The 13,705-nt window shown below is 41.1% G+C and overlaps 1 protein-coding gene across 3 annotated transcripts in view; it reads right to left on the bottom strand.

The window, feature by feature from the left end:
- Window positions 1–141: 141 nt before the first annotated feature.
- Window positions 142–13,705, bottom strand: part of GYG1 (glycogenin 1) — a 36,002-nt gene continuing 22,438 nt past the window's right edge. The window contains exons 6-8 of one of the 3 annotated variants that reach the window (XM_012437118.2): window positions 3,683–3,902; window positions 1,282–1,332; window positions 142–1,020 (exon numbers count right to left, since the gene is read on the bottom strand). In XM_012437118.2, the coding sequence (XP_012292541.2) occupies window positions 847–1,020; window positions 1,282–1,332; window positions 3,683–3,902 (445 nt within the window). In that variant the 3' untranslated portion in view covers window positions 142–846. The remainder of the gene's footprint in view (window positions 1,021–1,281; window positions 1,333–3,682; window positions 3,903–13,705) is intronic. The other 2 variants (XM_012437119.2, XM_012437120.2) reach the window with 2 other exon arrangements.

Below are 13,705 nucleotides of genomic sequence, written 5' to 3'. Positions count from 1 at the left end.
CAGTTTTTGAAGCATATATCCCAGTGTCAAGCTTTACACTGTTTTTTAAAACTGACAAATTCCAAAAATTATGAAAAATTCCCTAATAGGTTTTTTCAAGGGTGTGTAGTGAGATTTGTTAATTTAATTAAACAACCAAGATACGGCTGTAAGTCTTTATTTTCCGTACGGGGTGCCACTGCAGGTAACCATCAGAGAACACACTGCTATTTTCAAATATACAGAACTGAACAAAAGCATTTTAGCATGCTGCCTTACTGTACATAGAAAACTGGTGAACATCTTCAGACACTAAGACCAGGAAATAAAATGGGTTAATGCTATTTGTTGATAGTTTATGACTCACTCCGCAGTGTTAATATAGGCTATCTTTACCTGAAAGCAGAATTACAATCACTCACTCTGGCAGCACTGGGCAATTCTAAAATACAGGTCTAGTGAAAGGTAGGCACAACCAACAAGCAAGCAAGGAACAGATGCCATGTCTGCTTCTGAAGGGAGTGACTGATTTGGAACCAGGCTCTGCAGATTTTAAGAAATGATATAGCCATCTTAACAGCTTAATATTGAGTTTCCCTTACTTCGTATGTTGGCAGTCAACAAAAGTAAGAATTTCTGAAACGAGCTAAATAGGATTAAAAAGCAGAACACTGTCCATATAACAGAATTGCTGCTTTACAACTTTTGCCCAGTTCTCACCTCCTGTCCTACAAAAAGCTCTCATCTGATAAGTTTTAGTGAAAACCTCTAGCAACTGTAACAGACTTTTCTCAACCCAGCTCTAGATACTAAGTATCAGAAAGAAGGCTTGTGAAGTGGATGTGTTCATAGGAAAATGCAGTGTTTCTACTGGAGGTAAGTGTCAAGTTTCCTCTTGATGTTGTCAAAGGAATCTGCTCCCATATAATCGGCCTGGCCTTGTTCCCACCGCTCCTTCCGTTCTTCCGAGGATACAAAAGGCTGTGCCATAGCTGGGATCTCCCCAAGGGACAGATGTGATATGGCTCCTGAGACATCTTCCTAGAAAGGAAAGCATAACTGACTCTGACAGCTGAAAATCAAACCATTTTAAAGAATGCAATATATTGAAGACAGTGAGAAAAGCCAGGATGAATCATCATGCAAAGTAGCAAAAACTGAAAAGTATTACATGAAACAAACAAAAAAGACACAAAAATATAAAGATTATATGATTTTTTCCTAACGAAATGAAGACTTCTTGACTCAGTGAAAACATTGGGAGAACAAAGTAATTAGGGTTAATGTTTAAGTTCTGCATACCTTTCTACAGAAGCCACAAGAGAAAGCCAGTGTATAGACCAAGTCTGAAAGCTGCAAACAGTTCATTAGAAAGTGTAAGATGGATGGACAAGGGAACACAAGTCTCAAGATAAATTCTCAATCTGTGTGGGCTCTGAAAGGTTGAGAACTTAAACAAAATGATACCCCACAGGCTACATTTCAAAAAGAACCTAACTAGAGAGCCGCAACACATACAGTTGTAACATTATAAGGAAAGTTAAACTGGTTTGAGACTATGTACCAAACTTTGCTTGTTCAAGCTTTCATTTGGATTACCAAGTATCATCTGTTCTTGTAGCTTCTGTTAATTTGCTTAGTTTTGAACAACTTTCAGTTCCCATCTTCACCTTTCCTTGGTTCATCATTCTCAGCCCTCATGTTGCAGAAGGAACAGGGTAAATGTGCAACAAACAGAGCAGAGCTGGCCTACATTAAATTTGATTCTCATTACGTAAAGATAGGTGATCAACTTCAAATGTACCATAAAAGAATACCAGTGCTATCCTTCAAAAAGTGCTAAGGTGCAAAGGTACTGGAAATCTTAGCAGAGAAAAAGGAAGGTAAATGAATACAAACAAGTACTGCTTTTAACAGAGAAAATGGTGGAAAAAACATTTTGACTTCCTGTTTTTGTTACTATATATATGTAAGCATATAGGTGTGTATTTAAATACAATGGAACTTTAAGATGTTTGGGTACAGGATTGCATTATAGTTGAGGCAACATAAGGAAGTCGTTCCTTGGATTAGTCCTGCCTTTGCCTTGCACTTGGCAACAGTAATGATACAGAGAGGCAATTCCAGAGTCCTCTGTTCACAACAGGGGGGCTATGAATTTACATCCTAAAAGAGACGTCTCTGAGGTCAAGCCAAGTATACTGGGCATAACTTAAAATAGTTTAGCATTTAAAGTGTAACGCTCCCTTCCCCTGCCATAAAGGGTACTATCTTAATTCTGGGCTGTAGATGACTACTTTTAAGCATGGTCTATCTCAAATTTTCATAAGGATAAGTCTCTCAGACCTGGGTTTGAGGCCCATACTGCTACTTGACTAGTCTGTTACATAACTAAGCCAAGTTATGTAACTTCTTTAAGCCTCGGTTAATTTATCTATAAAAGGAGAAATTAATACTTAATATACTTAACAGTACTTATAAAAGGAAATATTAATACTTAATATACTTAACAGTACTTACTAATAGTCTTTAATATGGTGGTTTTAAGGATTAAATAAGAATAGCTAACTTTCATTAAGCGGTTACTATGTGCCAGATGGTATCAAGTACTGTATGACAGGGGTCCAACCCCCAGGCCACAGACCAGTAGTGGTCCATGACCTGTTAGGAACCGGGCTGCACAGCAGAAGTTGAGTGGCAAGCAAGCAAGAATTACCGCCTGAGCTCTGCCTCTTGTCAGATCAGTGGTGGCATTAGATTCTCATAGAAGCATGAACCCTATTGTGAACTGTGCATGCAAATGATCTAGGTTGTGTGCTCCTTTTGAGAACCTAATGCCGATGATCTGAGATGGAACAGCCTTATCCTGAAACCATCCCCAACACTGGCCCATGGAAAAATTGTCTTCCACAAAACTAGTGTCAAGTGCCAAAAAACTGTTACTTAATATTTAACAGTTATTTACTGGATGTTCATATTGTGGTTTTCACTGAAAACACACTGGGGACCACTGCTGTACAAATATGTCATGAACCATATAAAGCACTCAGAGTAAGAATGCAAGTGTTAGTTCTTTCTCACTTTCTCCTTTCTATATTTTAGTAAATGCTCGTAAGTGAAATGGCTAAAATCTACACCACAGAAGAGAATAATCTCCCACATAATCTCTTATAGTCAGGTGATTAACTGATTATCTGATTATAATTAACTGATTATCTGATTATAATTCACCCATTCTGTTCTCTTATTTCTATCTTAATATGTAACAGTTATTTACTGTATGTTCATATTTTGGTTTTCACTGGAAACACATTCTTCTAAGCAGATGACAAATATAAAGTAGATACATCTAAATGTTTGCAGTTCCTAAAATATCCAATGGGGTGTTATTTTTATAGACCACTACTTTAGGAATAAATCTCAAAATCTTTTCGGAGGAGAATGGGCTAAGAATTTTGAGTTAAAATATATGGGTATATATACAAAATTCTAAAAAACTATGTTCTCAGATCTAAAGAAATCTGCCACACAGTTTATGTCTGCTACTTCTTTGCTGGTAGTGTTTCTCCCGGTTATTGTTTTCTTTCCACAAAATTTTATTTATCTCTGTTTAAAATGCTGCTAAATATTCCCCATCTCTATTGATACAACAAGTGTTTTAAAAGCAGCATTAAATGATCTAAAGAAAAGAAACAGAACCTACCACATTTACGTATGAGCAGGTGTCTTTGACAAGGCCAAATTGTTGAAGCAGAGGTAAAACGTTGGTGGTAAAGATGTTCCACCACAAGATAAGAAACTCTGGATGAGTCATGTTGGGATCATGGGACTCACTTTTGACACTTTTTGTTTTGGGATCATAAGTATAATTCCATGGTTTGACTCTTCCCAGGAAATGCACAACTTTCGCACTTGCACCAAACCTGCCAAGTGAACGCAAGTTGAAACAGTTAGTGGATTCTGAGTACTGAATAAAAGATAAGTAGCACTTAACAGCACTTTGTTCTGTAGCTTGCTTTTTTTCTTTTTTTTAAGAGACAGGGTCTCACTGTCACCAAGGCTGGAGTGCAGTAGCATGATAGCTCACTACAGTCTTGAACTTCCCACTTTAGCCTCCTGAGTAGCACAGGCCACCATACCTAGCTAATGTTAATTTTTTTTTTTTTTAATAGAAACAGGGTACAAGGTACCCAGCCTGGTCTTGAACTCCTGGCCTGAAGTGATTTCTCCCACCTTGGCCTCCTTGTTCTGTGGCCTGAACAGCGTACTTTCCATCCTGCAATACAGGTTCAAAAACGAACTGAGTTCACCGTGAAATTGTGAGACATACTTTTAAAAGTATTCATTCAGTTGTGTGTTACATACATATTAAAAATGTAAACGTAATATTGGTTCAGTGCAACAGTGAAGCACCAATCTATTGTGGCCAGAACAGGCACAACACTTGGAAAGTATTTGGTATTACCTAGTAAAGTTAAAAATGCTCAAGCTGTACAATCCAGCAGCTTGGCTCCTAGGCACATACCCTAAAGAAACTCTTGTGTATGTGCAACAAGAGACATAATCAAAATATTTACAGCAGCAGCACTGTTTGAAATAGTCAAAAACTGAAAACAACCCAAATGTCTTTATATTAGATTTCTGCTCAGCAAGTCCACATCACTCCCAGCCTCCTCAGGGGGAGGACACTTTCCCACCTCATGTTGGACATGGTCCTGTGGCTTGACTTGATTAAGGCAATGTGAGCAGAAAAGACAGTGTGCCTTAACAGAAGCATTGCTTATTTCTGTTCACCCACTGAGAAATTAACACTTCTGCCAGCAGAACATGCCCTGGGTTCTTGCTGGTTCCAGAAAAAAACATGGAACAGATGTGGACCAAACCTGTAGCCTCGCTCCAAACCCTGCTGAGATCATCAGAGCTGTCCCAGCCAACTCACCAACATATAAGAAATATTTGCTTATTGTTGAATATCACTGAGATTTTATAGTTATATATCCAATCTTTTTTTTTTTTTTGAGACAGTCTTGCTCTGTCTCCCAGGTTGGAGTGCAGTGGCGCGATCTTGGCTTGCAACCTCTGCCTCCCAGGTTCAAGCAATTTTCCTGCCTCAGCCTCCTGAGTAGCTGGGATTACAGGCACATCCCACCATACCTGGCTAATTTTTATACTTTTTTTTAGTAGAGACGGGGTTTCACCATGTTGGTCACGCTGGTCTCAAACTCCTGACCTCATGATCCGCCCACCTCGGCCTCCCAAAGTGCTGGGATTACAGGCGTGAGCCACCATGCCTGGCCTCCAATCTTTTTTAAAGGAAAATTCTGCTATATTCACAGCATGGAATACAGTCTAAAATGAATGAACTATACTTATACACATCATGCAGTAAAAAGATGAATTTTTAAAATATTTATGTTGAAAAAAGCAACGGGTCAAACAATTACATACATATTATTCCACTTACATAAAGGCAAAACAGGCCGGGTATGGTGGCTCACACCTGTAATCCTAGCACTTTGGGAGGCCAAGGCAGGCGGTCCATGAGGTCAGGAGATCGAAACCATCCTAGCCAGCATGGCAAAACCCCATCTCTACTAAAACTACAAAAATTATGTGAGGGTGCATCTGTAATCCCAGCTACTCAGGAGGCTGAGGCAGTAGAATCCCTTGAACCAGTGAGTCAGAGGTTGCAGTGAGCTGAGATCGCGCCACTGCACTCCAGCCTGGTGACACAGTGAGTCTCCGTCGTCCAAAAAATAAAAAAAGGCAAAACAAGAAAAAAGGTACTGTTCAAAGATTAGAAAACTATAATCAATGTAAATTTCATGATACTGGTTACCTCTGGGTGAGAGAGGAAGCTATGATTGGGAAGGGACAAAAAGAGACTTCTAAGGCACTGGTTGTATTCTATTTCTTAACTTGGGTGGTATTTTTAAACACTGCATTTTAAAAATATATATATTCTTTTGTATAGATGCTCCATTTCACAATAAAGAATATCTTTAAAAGAGGAGGAGTAAAGTGTGATTCTGTTCTAGCTGGGAGGAAATCTATGTATATTAAAAACAAAAAACAAATGTGAATGTAACAACTGCCAAAGGGAAAACAGGAAGAGTGAGTGCTCAGGAATCCACAGCAGGGTGGGCTCTATCCAGCTTCAATGGGAGCAGAGGTGCTAAGATAGTGGGATGTGATTTCAAGCTAAATACAGCAGATGTGATCTGGGTAGCTGATGATAACATAGGGAATTCCAGGTGATGGCCAGGTATCAGGTGAGAGCACCTGTGTGCTTGACCAGGTAGTATCCTCCACTAGAGGCAAAGAGGAGGAAGCTTTGAGTAGAGGAAGAAAAGTAAAATAAGACAGAACCTCAGGTATTGGGCTCAAGTGTCAGATTTCAATAGATTTATACTATAGGCAACCAAGGTATTTGAGCGTGATATACTGATCAAAATAACAGAAACTCTTAAAGTTTATTAGAAAAAAAAAAAGTTAGGGACTGGTTAAAAAGCTATCATCAGAGTTTACTATATTTGGAGAACAAACTCTTTAAGGACAAGATTGGGAATAATATTTCTACAAGGTAAATTTTACTAATGTGTTAATTGAGGCTATGAGAGACTGAGGAGAGATGCCCAAGGTCACACAGCTATTAAGTGGCAGAGATGGGATTTGTCATGGTTTTGCCTCTCTGCTGCTGCTCCTAAAAGCATGCAAGAAAAATACAGTCTATTTGTAAACCTCCTTCCTCTTAAGGTTAATTGATCATTTCATGGTTTGTTTCTTCTGAAAAACAAAGAGGATATTTGATATCCCCATGCTTACTCTTTATATGTACACATAGTATATCTAATACACACAACACTCTTGCTTTATTTAATCCTTAAAAGGATAAAAATAATAATGCCCAAATTTGTGCACAGATAAAGTTATCAATTAAACAAGCAACTGTTATGCATATGGCACTATTCTCAGTGTGTGGTCCCAAGAGGCTTTTGTTCAAACAGGAAGATGGGTCATCTACATAAAAATAAGCAAGGTGACAAGTTGGGGCTATCAGGGCAGTACTGACATTAAGGGCTACTGAAATTCCAAAGCAATGACTGCAGGTGGAATTTGCAGAGGTGGCTTTGTGCAGGAAGTTGGGGGAGGGACAATGCATCAGAACAATGGGCAAGAGTAAGATGGCGGGGGCGGGGGCGGGGTGGGGGGCACCCATCCCAGAGATCTGATACCTGTGGGCAGAGTGGAGGGAAGGCATTGCCCCATCCTAGCAATACAAACTCATGAGCCTAAGACTAAAATACAGCCTTAGGAATGAGGTATTCCTTCCACCTTCTCAGACATTCACCCCTCCTGACTCAACTTCCCTGCCTGGAGCTATAGCACCTGTTTAGATCCTCTTGTATTAACTGTTTGATCCTCTTGTATTAATTGACCGCTAAACTTCAGCCCATGATTTGCTTAGACTTAATATAAATGTCAAACACAGGCATAACATGATAGTGATACTAATTTTTTAAAAAGTTAAAATATGAATATAGTGTATTCTTTTCTAACCTGCTCTCATGACAGTTCACTAATGATTATTATAGTAATAATAAGAGCAGTAATAATAATAATAGTGATAATATACTTCATATACTCATTATAAGTACATGAAGTATTTATATGTCACAGGCATTGGTTAGCATTTGCTTGGTTTACTCAGTTAATCTCCAAAATGACAATGTGAGGAAACCAAGGCATGAAGAAGTTAAATAACTTGTCCAGGATCCTATAGGTGGTGAGTGACAAGGCTGGGAATCCATCCAGGCAGTCTGGCTCCAGAGCCAAGGCTCTTAGCCATGACCAGGCTGCTATTGTAAGACACTCCCAGAATTATAAGGGCATTGTCTGAGAGTGACATTTGTTAATTTACAGATTAACTCCTGCCTATGGACAATTAATCTGAAAGTGAAAAAGGTATGCCTAAGAATCCTGGCAATCCCCCAAGTATAGCTAAGGACCTAGCAACAGAAAGTAACCAATAGGAAAGCATGTTATAAAGTAAGCAACTTAGCATTGAAGAAGACTGAAGAAAGACTTTCAAGAAGGATGCAGTTTGCATAGAGGTTAAGGAAAAAAGGGAAGAACAACAAGAAATGGGTGGTGCTTTCATAGGATCAGCAAGTGACACACAAGTAGACTGTGCTGGACAGTGTTTAAGGGTCTTCCCAGCTCCTGTCTCTGTACTTGGGTGTCAGAGCTCATGCAGAGGAAGGACACAATGGTCCAATCCCACCGCACACAGACTGCCTCTGCCTCCGTCTGTATCCCAGCACAGCTCTGGACCTCCACACAACTGGTTCAGAGGCCTGTGCAACCCTCCTGGATACCAGCTCCATGCTGGTTAAATACCTCTCCATATGGCCTATGGCCTTCCTCTTGAATGTCAACAGGAACACCATTTGGAAACAGTCCACACCCTGCATTGCACCGTGGCTCACGCACTGATCTCTACCTTCACAAATCCACGTCTCTGAATATATCTTTAATTCTAAATCTGTTACTCCCTGTGGTCAGGGGAAGGATCCTCCTTCCTCAATTACCTTCTTTAGGTAATCTACCTTAACAAAGTGAAAAACTGTATCTGCTGGATAGTCCTTTCACAGGCAGGGCAGTTTTCGTTTTAAGAAATCCCTTGGTAAGACTGTTTAAAGTAGAAACTGGGATCTTAAGGGGTCCTAAATGTGGGTGAGGCTGCTTTTTCTGCCCTAAGGCAAGACATTCCTTGAGTGCCAGCAAGACAGGGGGAGAGTGGGGAGAGACATGAGAGGTGAGCAGCCACCAACAGGTACCCACATTTCTGCAACAAAACAAATCACAAAATATTAGGATGTAAGTAGGTTTCTTTAAAAATTAGTTGGGGCCAGTTTATCGAGTGGCAAACTTGAAACAGACTCAGAAGTGTGAAGGCAGAGAGAAGCATGAGAAAGGAGGTAAGAAAGATTTCTGTATCTTTCTTACAGAAATCATGCAAAGGATTCAGATATCATGGGTTTGCGCTATGCTCAGCCCTCTTTCTGTCCAGTAAGGAATGAAAACATTTTTAGATGCTTTAGGTATTGACATTACTTTTTTTTTTTTTTTTTTTTAAAGACAAGGTCTCACACTGTCGCCAGGCTGGAGTGTAGTGGTGCAATCTCCGGTCACTGCAGTTTCAACCTCCGAAGCTCAAGCAATTCTCCCACCTCAGCCTCCCAAGTATCCGGGACTATAGGCACAGGCCACCATGCCTGGCTAGTTTTTGTACTTTTTTGTTTGTTTGTTTTGTAGAGATGAGGCTTCACAGTGTTGCCCAGGTTGGTCTTGAACTCCTAAGCTCAAGTGATACACCTGCTTCTGCCTCCCAAAGTGTTGGGATTACAGGTGTGAGCCTGACATTACGTGCCTGGCCTGACACTACTTTAATCAAACTGCTACTACACACCTAATATCTATGGAAATGGATAGTGGTAGTGAGTGGAGGAGGTTTTAGAGGGCCAGCTTTTTACGAGAAGAGCAGGCCTGGGTGAGTCACTGAACATGGAAGGTTTCGGCCAGCCCAAGAGCTCTTTGAGGGTGGGAAGAGGGCAGAAAAGTGAGAAATAAGGCAGCTGTTAAGTGAGGAAAAATGGGGCTTGGATAGGAAGGTGGGAGGGAAGTGAAGCCAGACTTTGCAATTTTGTGTAAGGCAGCCATATCAGAAGTATGTTCTTAGAACTCATCTAGGGCAGCACTGGGCTTGACATGAGGGATTCTGCCTGGACCAACAATGGCCACCTTATATGACGGTTTAGGAGTCCTTTTAACACCAATTATGTCCTAACTGTACAACTAAACAGTTATTTACACAGCAAAGGCTTACTGTGTAAGCCTTATTTACCTGAAGGGCTTGCTCTATAAGCTTTCATAGGACACATCATACACAAAAAAGATGAGCAACAGGTCTTGAATGCTAGTCTGTTTTTCTATCTAGTTTCAATCTAGATATGAATTTCAAGTAATTATTTTTATGTCTCAATCATGTTCTCTGAGAAATGGCTTTAAAAGATCATTTTCTGGCTGGGCGCGGTGGCTCACGCCTGTAATCCCAGCACTTTGGGAGGCCGAGGCGGGTGGATCACGAGGTCAAGAGATCGAGACCATCCTGGTCAACATGGTGAAACCCCATCTCTACTAAAAATACAAAAAAATTAGCTGGGCATGGTGGCGCGTGCCTGTAATCCCAGCTACTCAGGAGGCTGAGGCAGGAGAATTGCCTGAACCCAGAAGGCGGAGGTTGCGGTGAGCCGAGATCACACCATTGCACTCCAGCCTGGGTAACAAGAGCGAAACTCCGTCTCAAAAAAAAAAAAAAAAAAAAAAAGATCATTTTCTATCATAATCAATTTACCATTTAGTCATTTATGAAAATCCAGAATTACCATACCAAAAGGAAGTAAGGGCAAATGTTGTAAGTAAAAGGAGAAATTACTTCTTGCTTAAGTTAACCTAAATGCAAGTTTAGGACAACATCTTACAAAGGGGTAACCCAGCCTATTTTTCTAGTGTTTTCTCTCTCTCACCACAGGCAACAAGCAGGTATTAGTCAGAATTTACACTGCATGGCTAAAAGCAAAATAGGGGCTGGGAACGGTGGCTCATGCCTGTAATCCTAGCACTTTGGGAGGCCAACGGTGGCAGATGGCCTGAGCTCAGGAGTTCGAGACTACCCTGGGCAACATGGTAAAACCCCGTCTCTACTAAAATACAAAAAAAATTAGCCTGGCATGGTGGCATGCCCCTATAGTCCCAGCTACTTGGGAGGCTGAGGCAGGAGAATTGCTTGAACCTGGGAGGTAGAGGTTGCAGTGAGCCAATATTACACCACTGTGCTCAGTCTAGATAACAGAGTGAGACTCTGTCTCCAAAAAAAAAAATAAATAAATTAAACAAATAAAGCAAAACAGTTCACCAATGAATAAGAAGGGAAAATGTTGGTGTCAGAAGATAACGTTGAACTGACATCAACCCAGAGGAAGGATAACCATAAGGTTCACTGACTCACTCCCTGACTTACCAAACTACCAGCCAGGAATTAAAAAAAAAAAAAGTTGAGTACATGTCACAATTGTCTCTAAATTACCGAGAGCCATTCATTCTGACCTAGTAATGGGGATTTGTCTCAGCTTGCATACATTTCTTAAAATAAGTGTTCTAATTTTAACTTGATAGAATCTCAAAAGGGTCGTCCAGATCACAAGACATAGTTTGAACACAAGCCAGCAATAATACTGCTTATGTTAGCCGTTAAAATTATCCCTGTGACCTGATGTTACCAAAAGATCAGATAGAATTTTCATGACTAGTTTAGTAGTTGAGAAACAGCCAGTAACATGTGGATGAGACTACAGAACTGTTTAGAACAGGAAAGGAACTAATTCATGACAGTACACACAGGAGCAATTTTAGTTCTCACTAAGCTCTTTACGTGCAATGTTCAAGCAGATACCAAGAAAGACAGCACGACTTGTGGGACATTTCTCTGGGAATCATGGCAGCAGTGCTAAGCATCCTCTTGCCCACTTCTGTGGCTCATGTTCTCTGTTGAGACTCACTCATGCACCTTTTCAGACTCACTCGCACACATGGACAGAGCCACACACAAGCCCTTCTCCCACAACCAACTGGACACCTTCTGTCTCACCCACTCACAATCTAAGTCAGGAGTCACAAACCCAAGTGACCAAGGAGTGGGGCTAATCATGGGGAGGAGGAGTGGACTTGCTGAGGTGGGGCCTGTGGAACACAAGAGGATGCATATCACACCACTGGAAGATAGGTACTATCCCCAGCAAACAACTGACCGGACACCCACCCAAGTTCTTTGCCTTGAAAACTAATCCTCCCAATAATATCCTGGAAATCAGAACAATGTCAGCATTCAAACCCAGACTTTAATAACCTAGATTAGGACCTAGTCAACTGCATTATCTTCCAGGCTAGCCTCTCTTCATAGACAAGGTCAGGAAGGACTTAACAACAACAGGCCACTAGGGAGACTCTCGTGGAGGTAGCATGGCATTCTTAGTGTCTATTGGTTGACTGCTCATTCATTCATTCAGCCAAAACATAACACCTGCCTACCAGCATCTGTGCCCACACACTTCACCTTCCTTCAATGAAACTGCCAAGCATGAATTGTCCTGGCATTTATCTGAAGCCAATCTCTCCACTTGTGTTCTAGGTGCCATCCCCTTTCACCTATCCAAGGATATCACTCTAGTGTCTGTCCGGAGTTTTCTGCATTGTTAATGTCACCACCCCCAACACCCCACATAATTCTAAGCAATATAAAAACATGCTGTGGTGATATCTGTCTTTACACAACCATCACCACCACTCTCTCTTGAACCTACATCCCCATCCAGCTGCCACCCCATTAAAGCAGATGCCTCAGAAGAGCTGTCTACATTCATTGCCTCTAATTCTCCTCTTTCATTCTCCTGGACCCACTTCAGTCAGGCTTTCTCCCCCACCACTCCACCAGATGTCCTCTTGTCAAAGTCACCAGGAACCTCCACACTCCACATCCAGTGCCAATTCTCAGTTGTCTTCGCAGCTGACCTCATATCTGTCCTCGTATCTGTGAGCATCTGACACGGACACGGATCACTCCTTCCTCCTTGAAACATTTTCCTTGCTTGGCTTCTGCAATACACTTCCCTGGGTTCCCTCTCACCTTGCTGCCTCTTGTTCCTATTCTTCTATTCTCTTGTCCCTATTGTCTTCCTGCCTTTGGGTTCCTTACAATTCTCTTTGACTGATAATCAATTCCTTGGCTACATCATCTTGACTTGTGACTGTGAGTATCGTTGATACGCTGACAACTCTCACGGTTATGTCTTACCCAGACTTCTCTCCGGAACTCTTGACTTTTCTATCTACTTAGCTGTTTCATATTTTCACTAGGATGCTAATATGCACCTCAAACTTCATGTATCTAAAACCTAATACATTCCGTTCATTTCTGACAAATTCCTACCCCCACAAACTTGCCTCCCCCATGTTCTTTCCCATTTCAGGAAATGGCAACTCTATCATTCCAGTCACTTAGACCACACACCTGTAACAGTACATTGAACATACCTGATTTTTCCAAATTAGAAACCTGGATTTTATGTGAAATTCCCTAATTTTTAAAGCATTGACAATTAAAAAAAATAATTTTGTTTCTGTGTAGCAGAAACAAAATATACTTATGTGATAAATACAGTCTGTGGCCCACAGATTTGAGACTTCTGAGGAAGTTATGTCTTTTTGTTTTTGGAGACAGTTCTGCTCTGTCACCCAGGCTGGAGTGTAGGGGTGTGATCTCAGCTCACTGCAACCTCTGCTTCCCTGGTTCAAGCCATTCTCGTGCCTCAGCCTCCTGAGTAGCTGGAATTACAGGCATGCACCACCATGCCCAGCTAATTTTTCTATTTTTTTTGTGTGTTTTCTTTTAGTAGAGTTGGGTTTCAGCATATTAGCCAGGCTGCTCTCAAACTCCTGGCCTCAAGAGATCCACCCTCCTTGGCCTCCCAAAGAAGTTATATCTTCTTCCACTCAATCTCCATGCTTTTAACCTCCCATGAGCTCCGTCTTCGACTGAGATGGCATTCGCTGACTCCTGCCCATGCGATCTCACTCCTTGTGCCCTTTGTCCTATTGTCAGAGCAGC

This window comes from Aotus nancymaae, unplaced genomic scaffold (genome assembly GCF_030222135.1).
Source record: "Aotus nancymaae isolate 86718 unplaced genomic scaffold, 86718_ANA_hifiasm-v0.15.2.pri h1tg000019l, whole genome shotgun sequence".
NCBI classification, from domain to species: domain Eukaryota; kingdom Metazoa; phylum Chordata; class Mammalia; order Primates; family Aotidae; genus Aotus; species Aotus nancymaae.
This window is presented reverse-complemented; position numbering and strand designations above follow the sequence as displayed.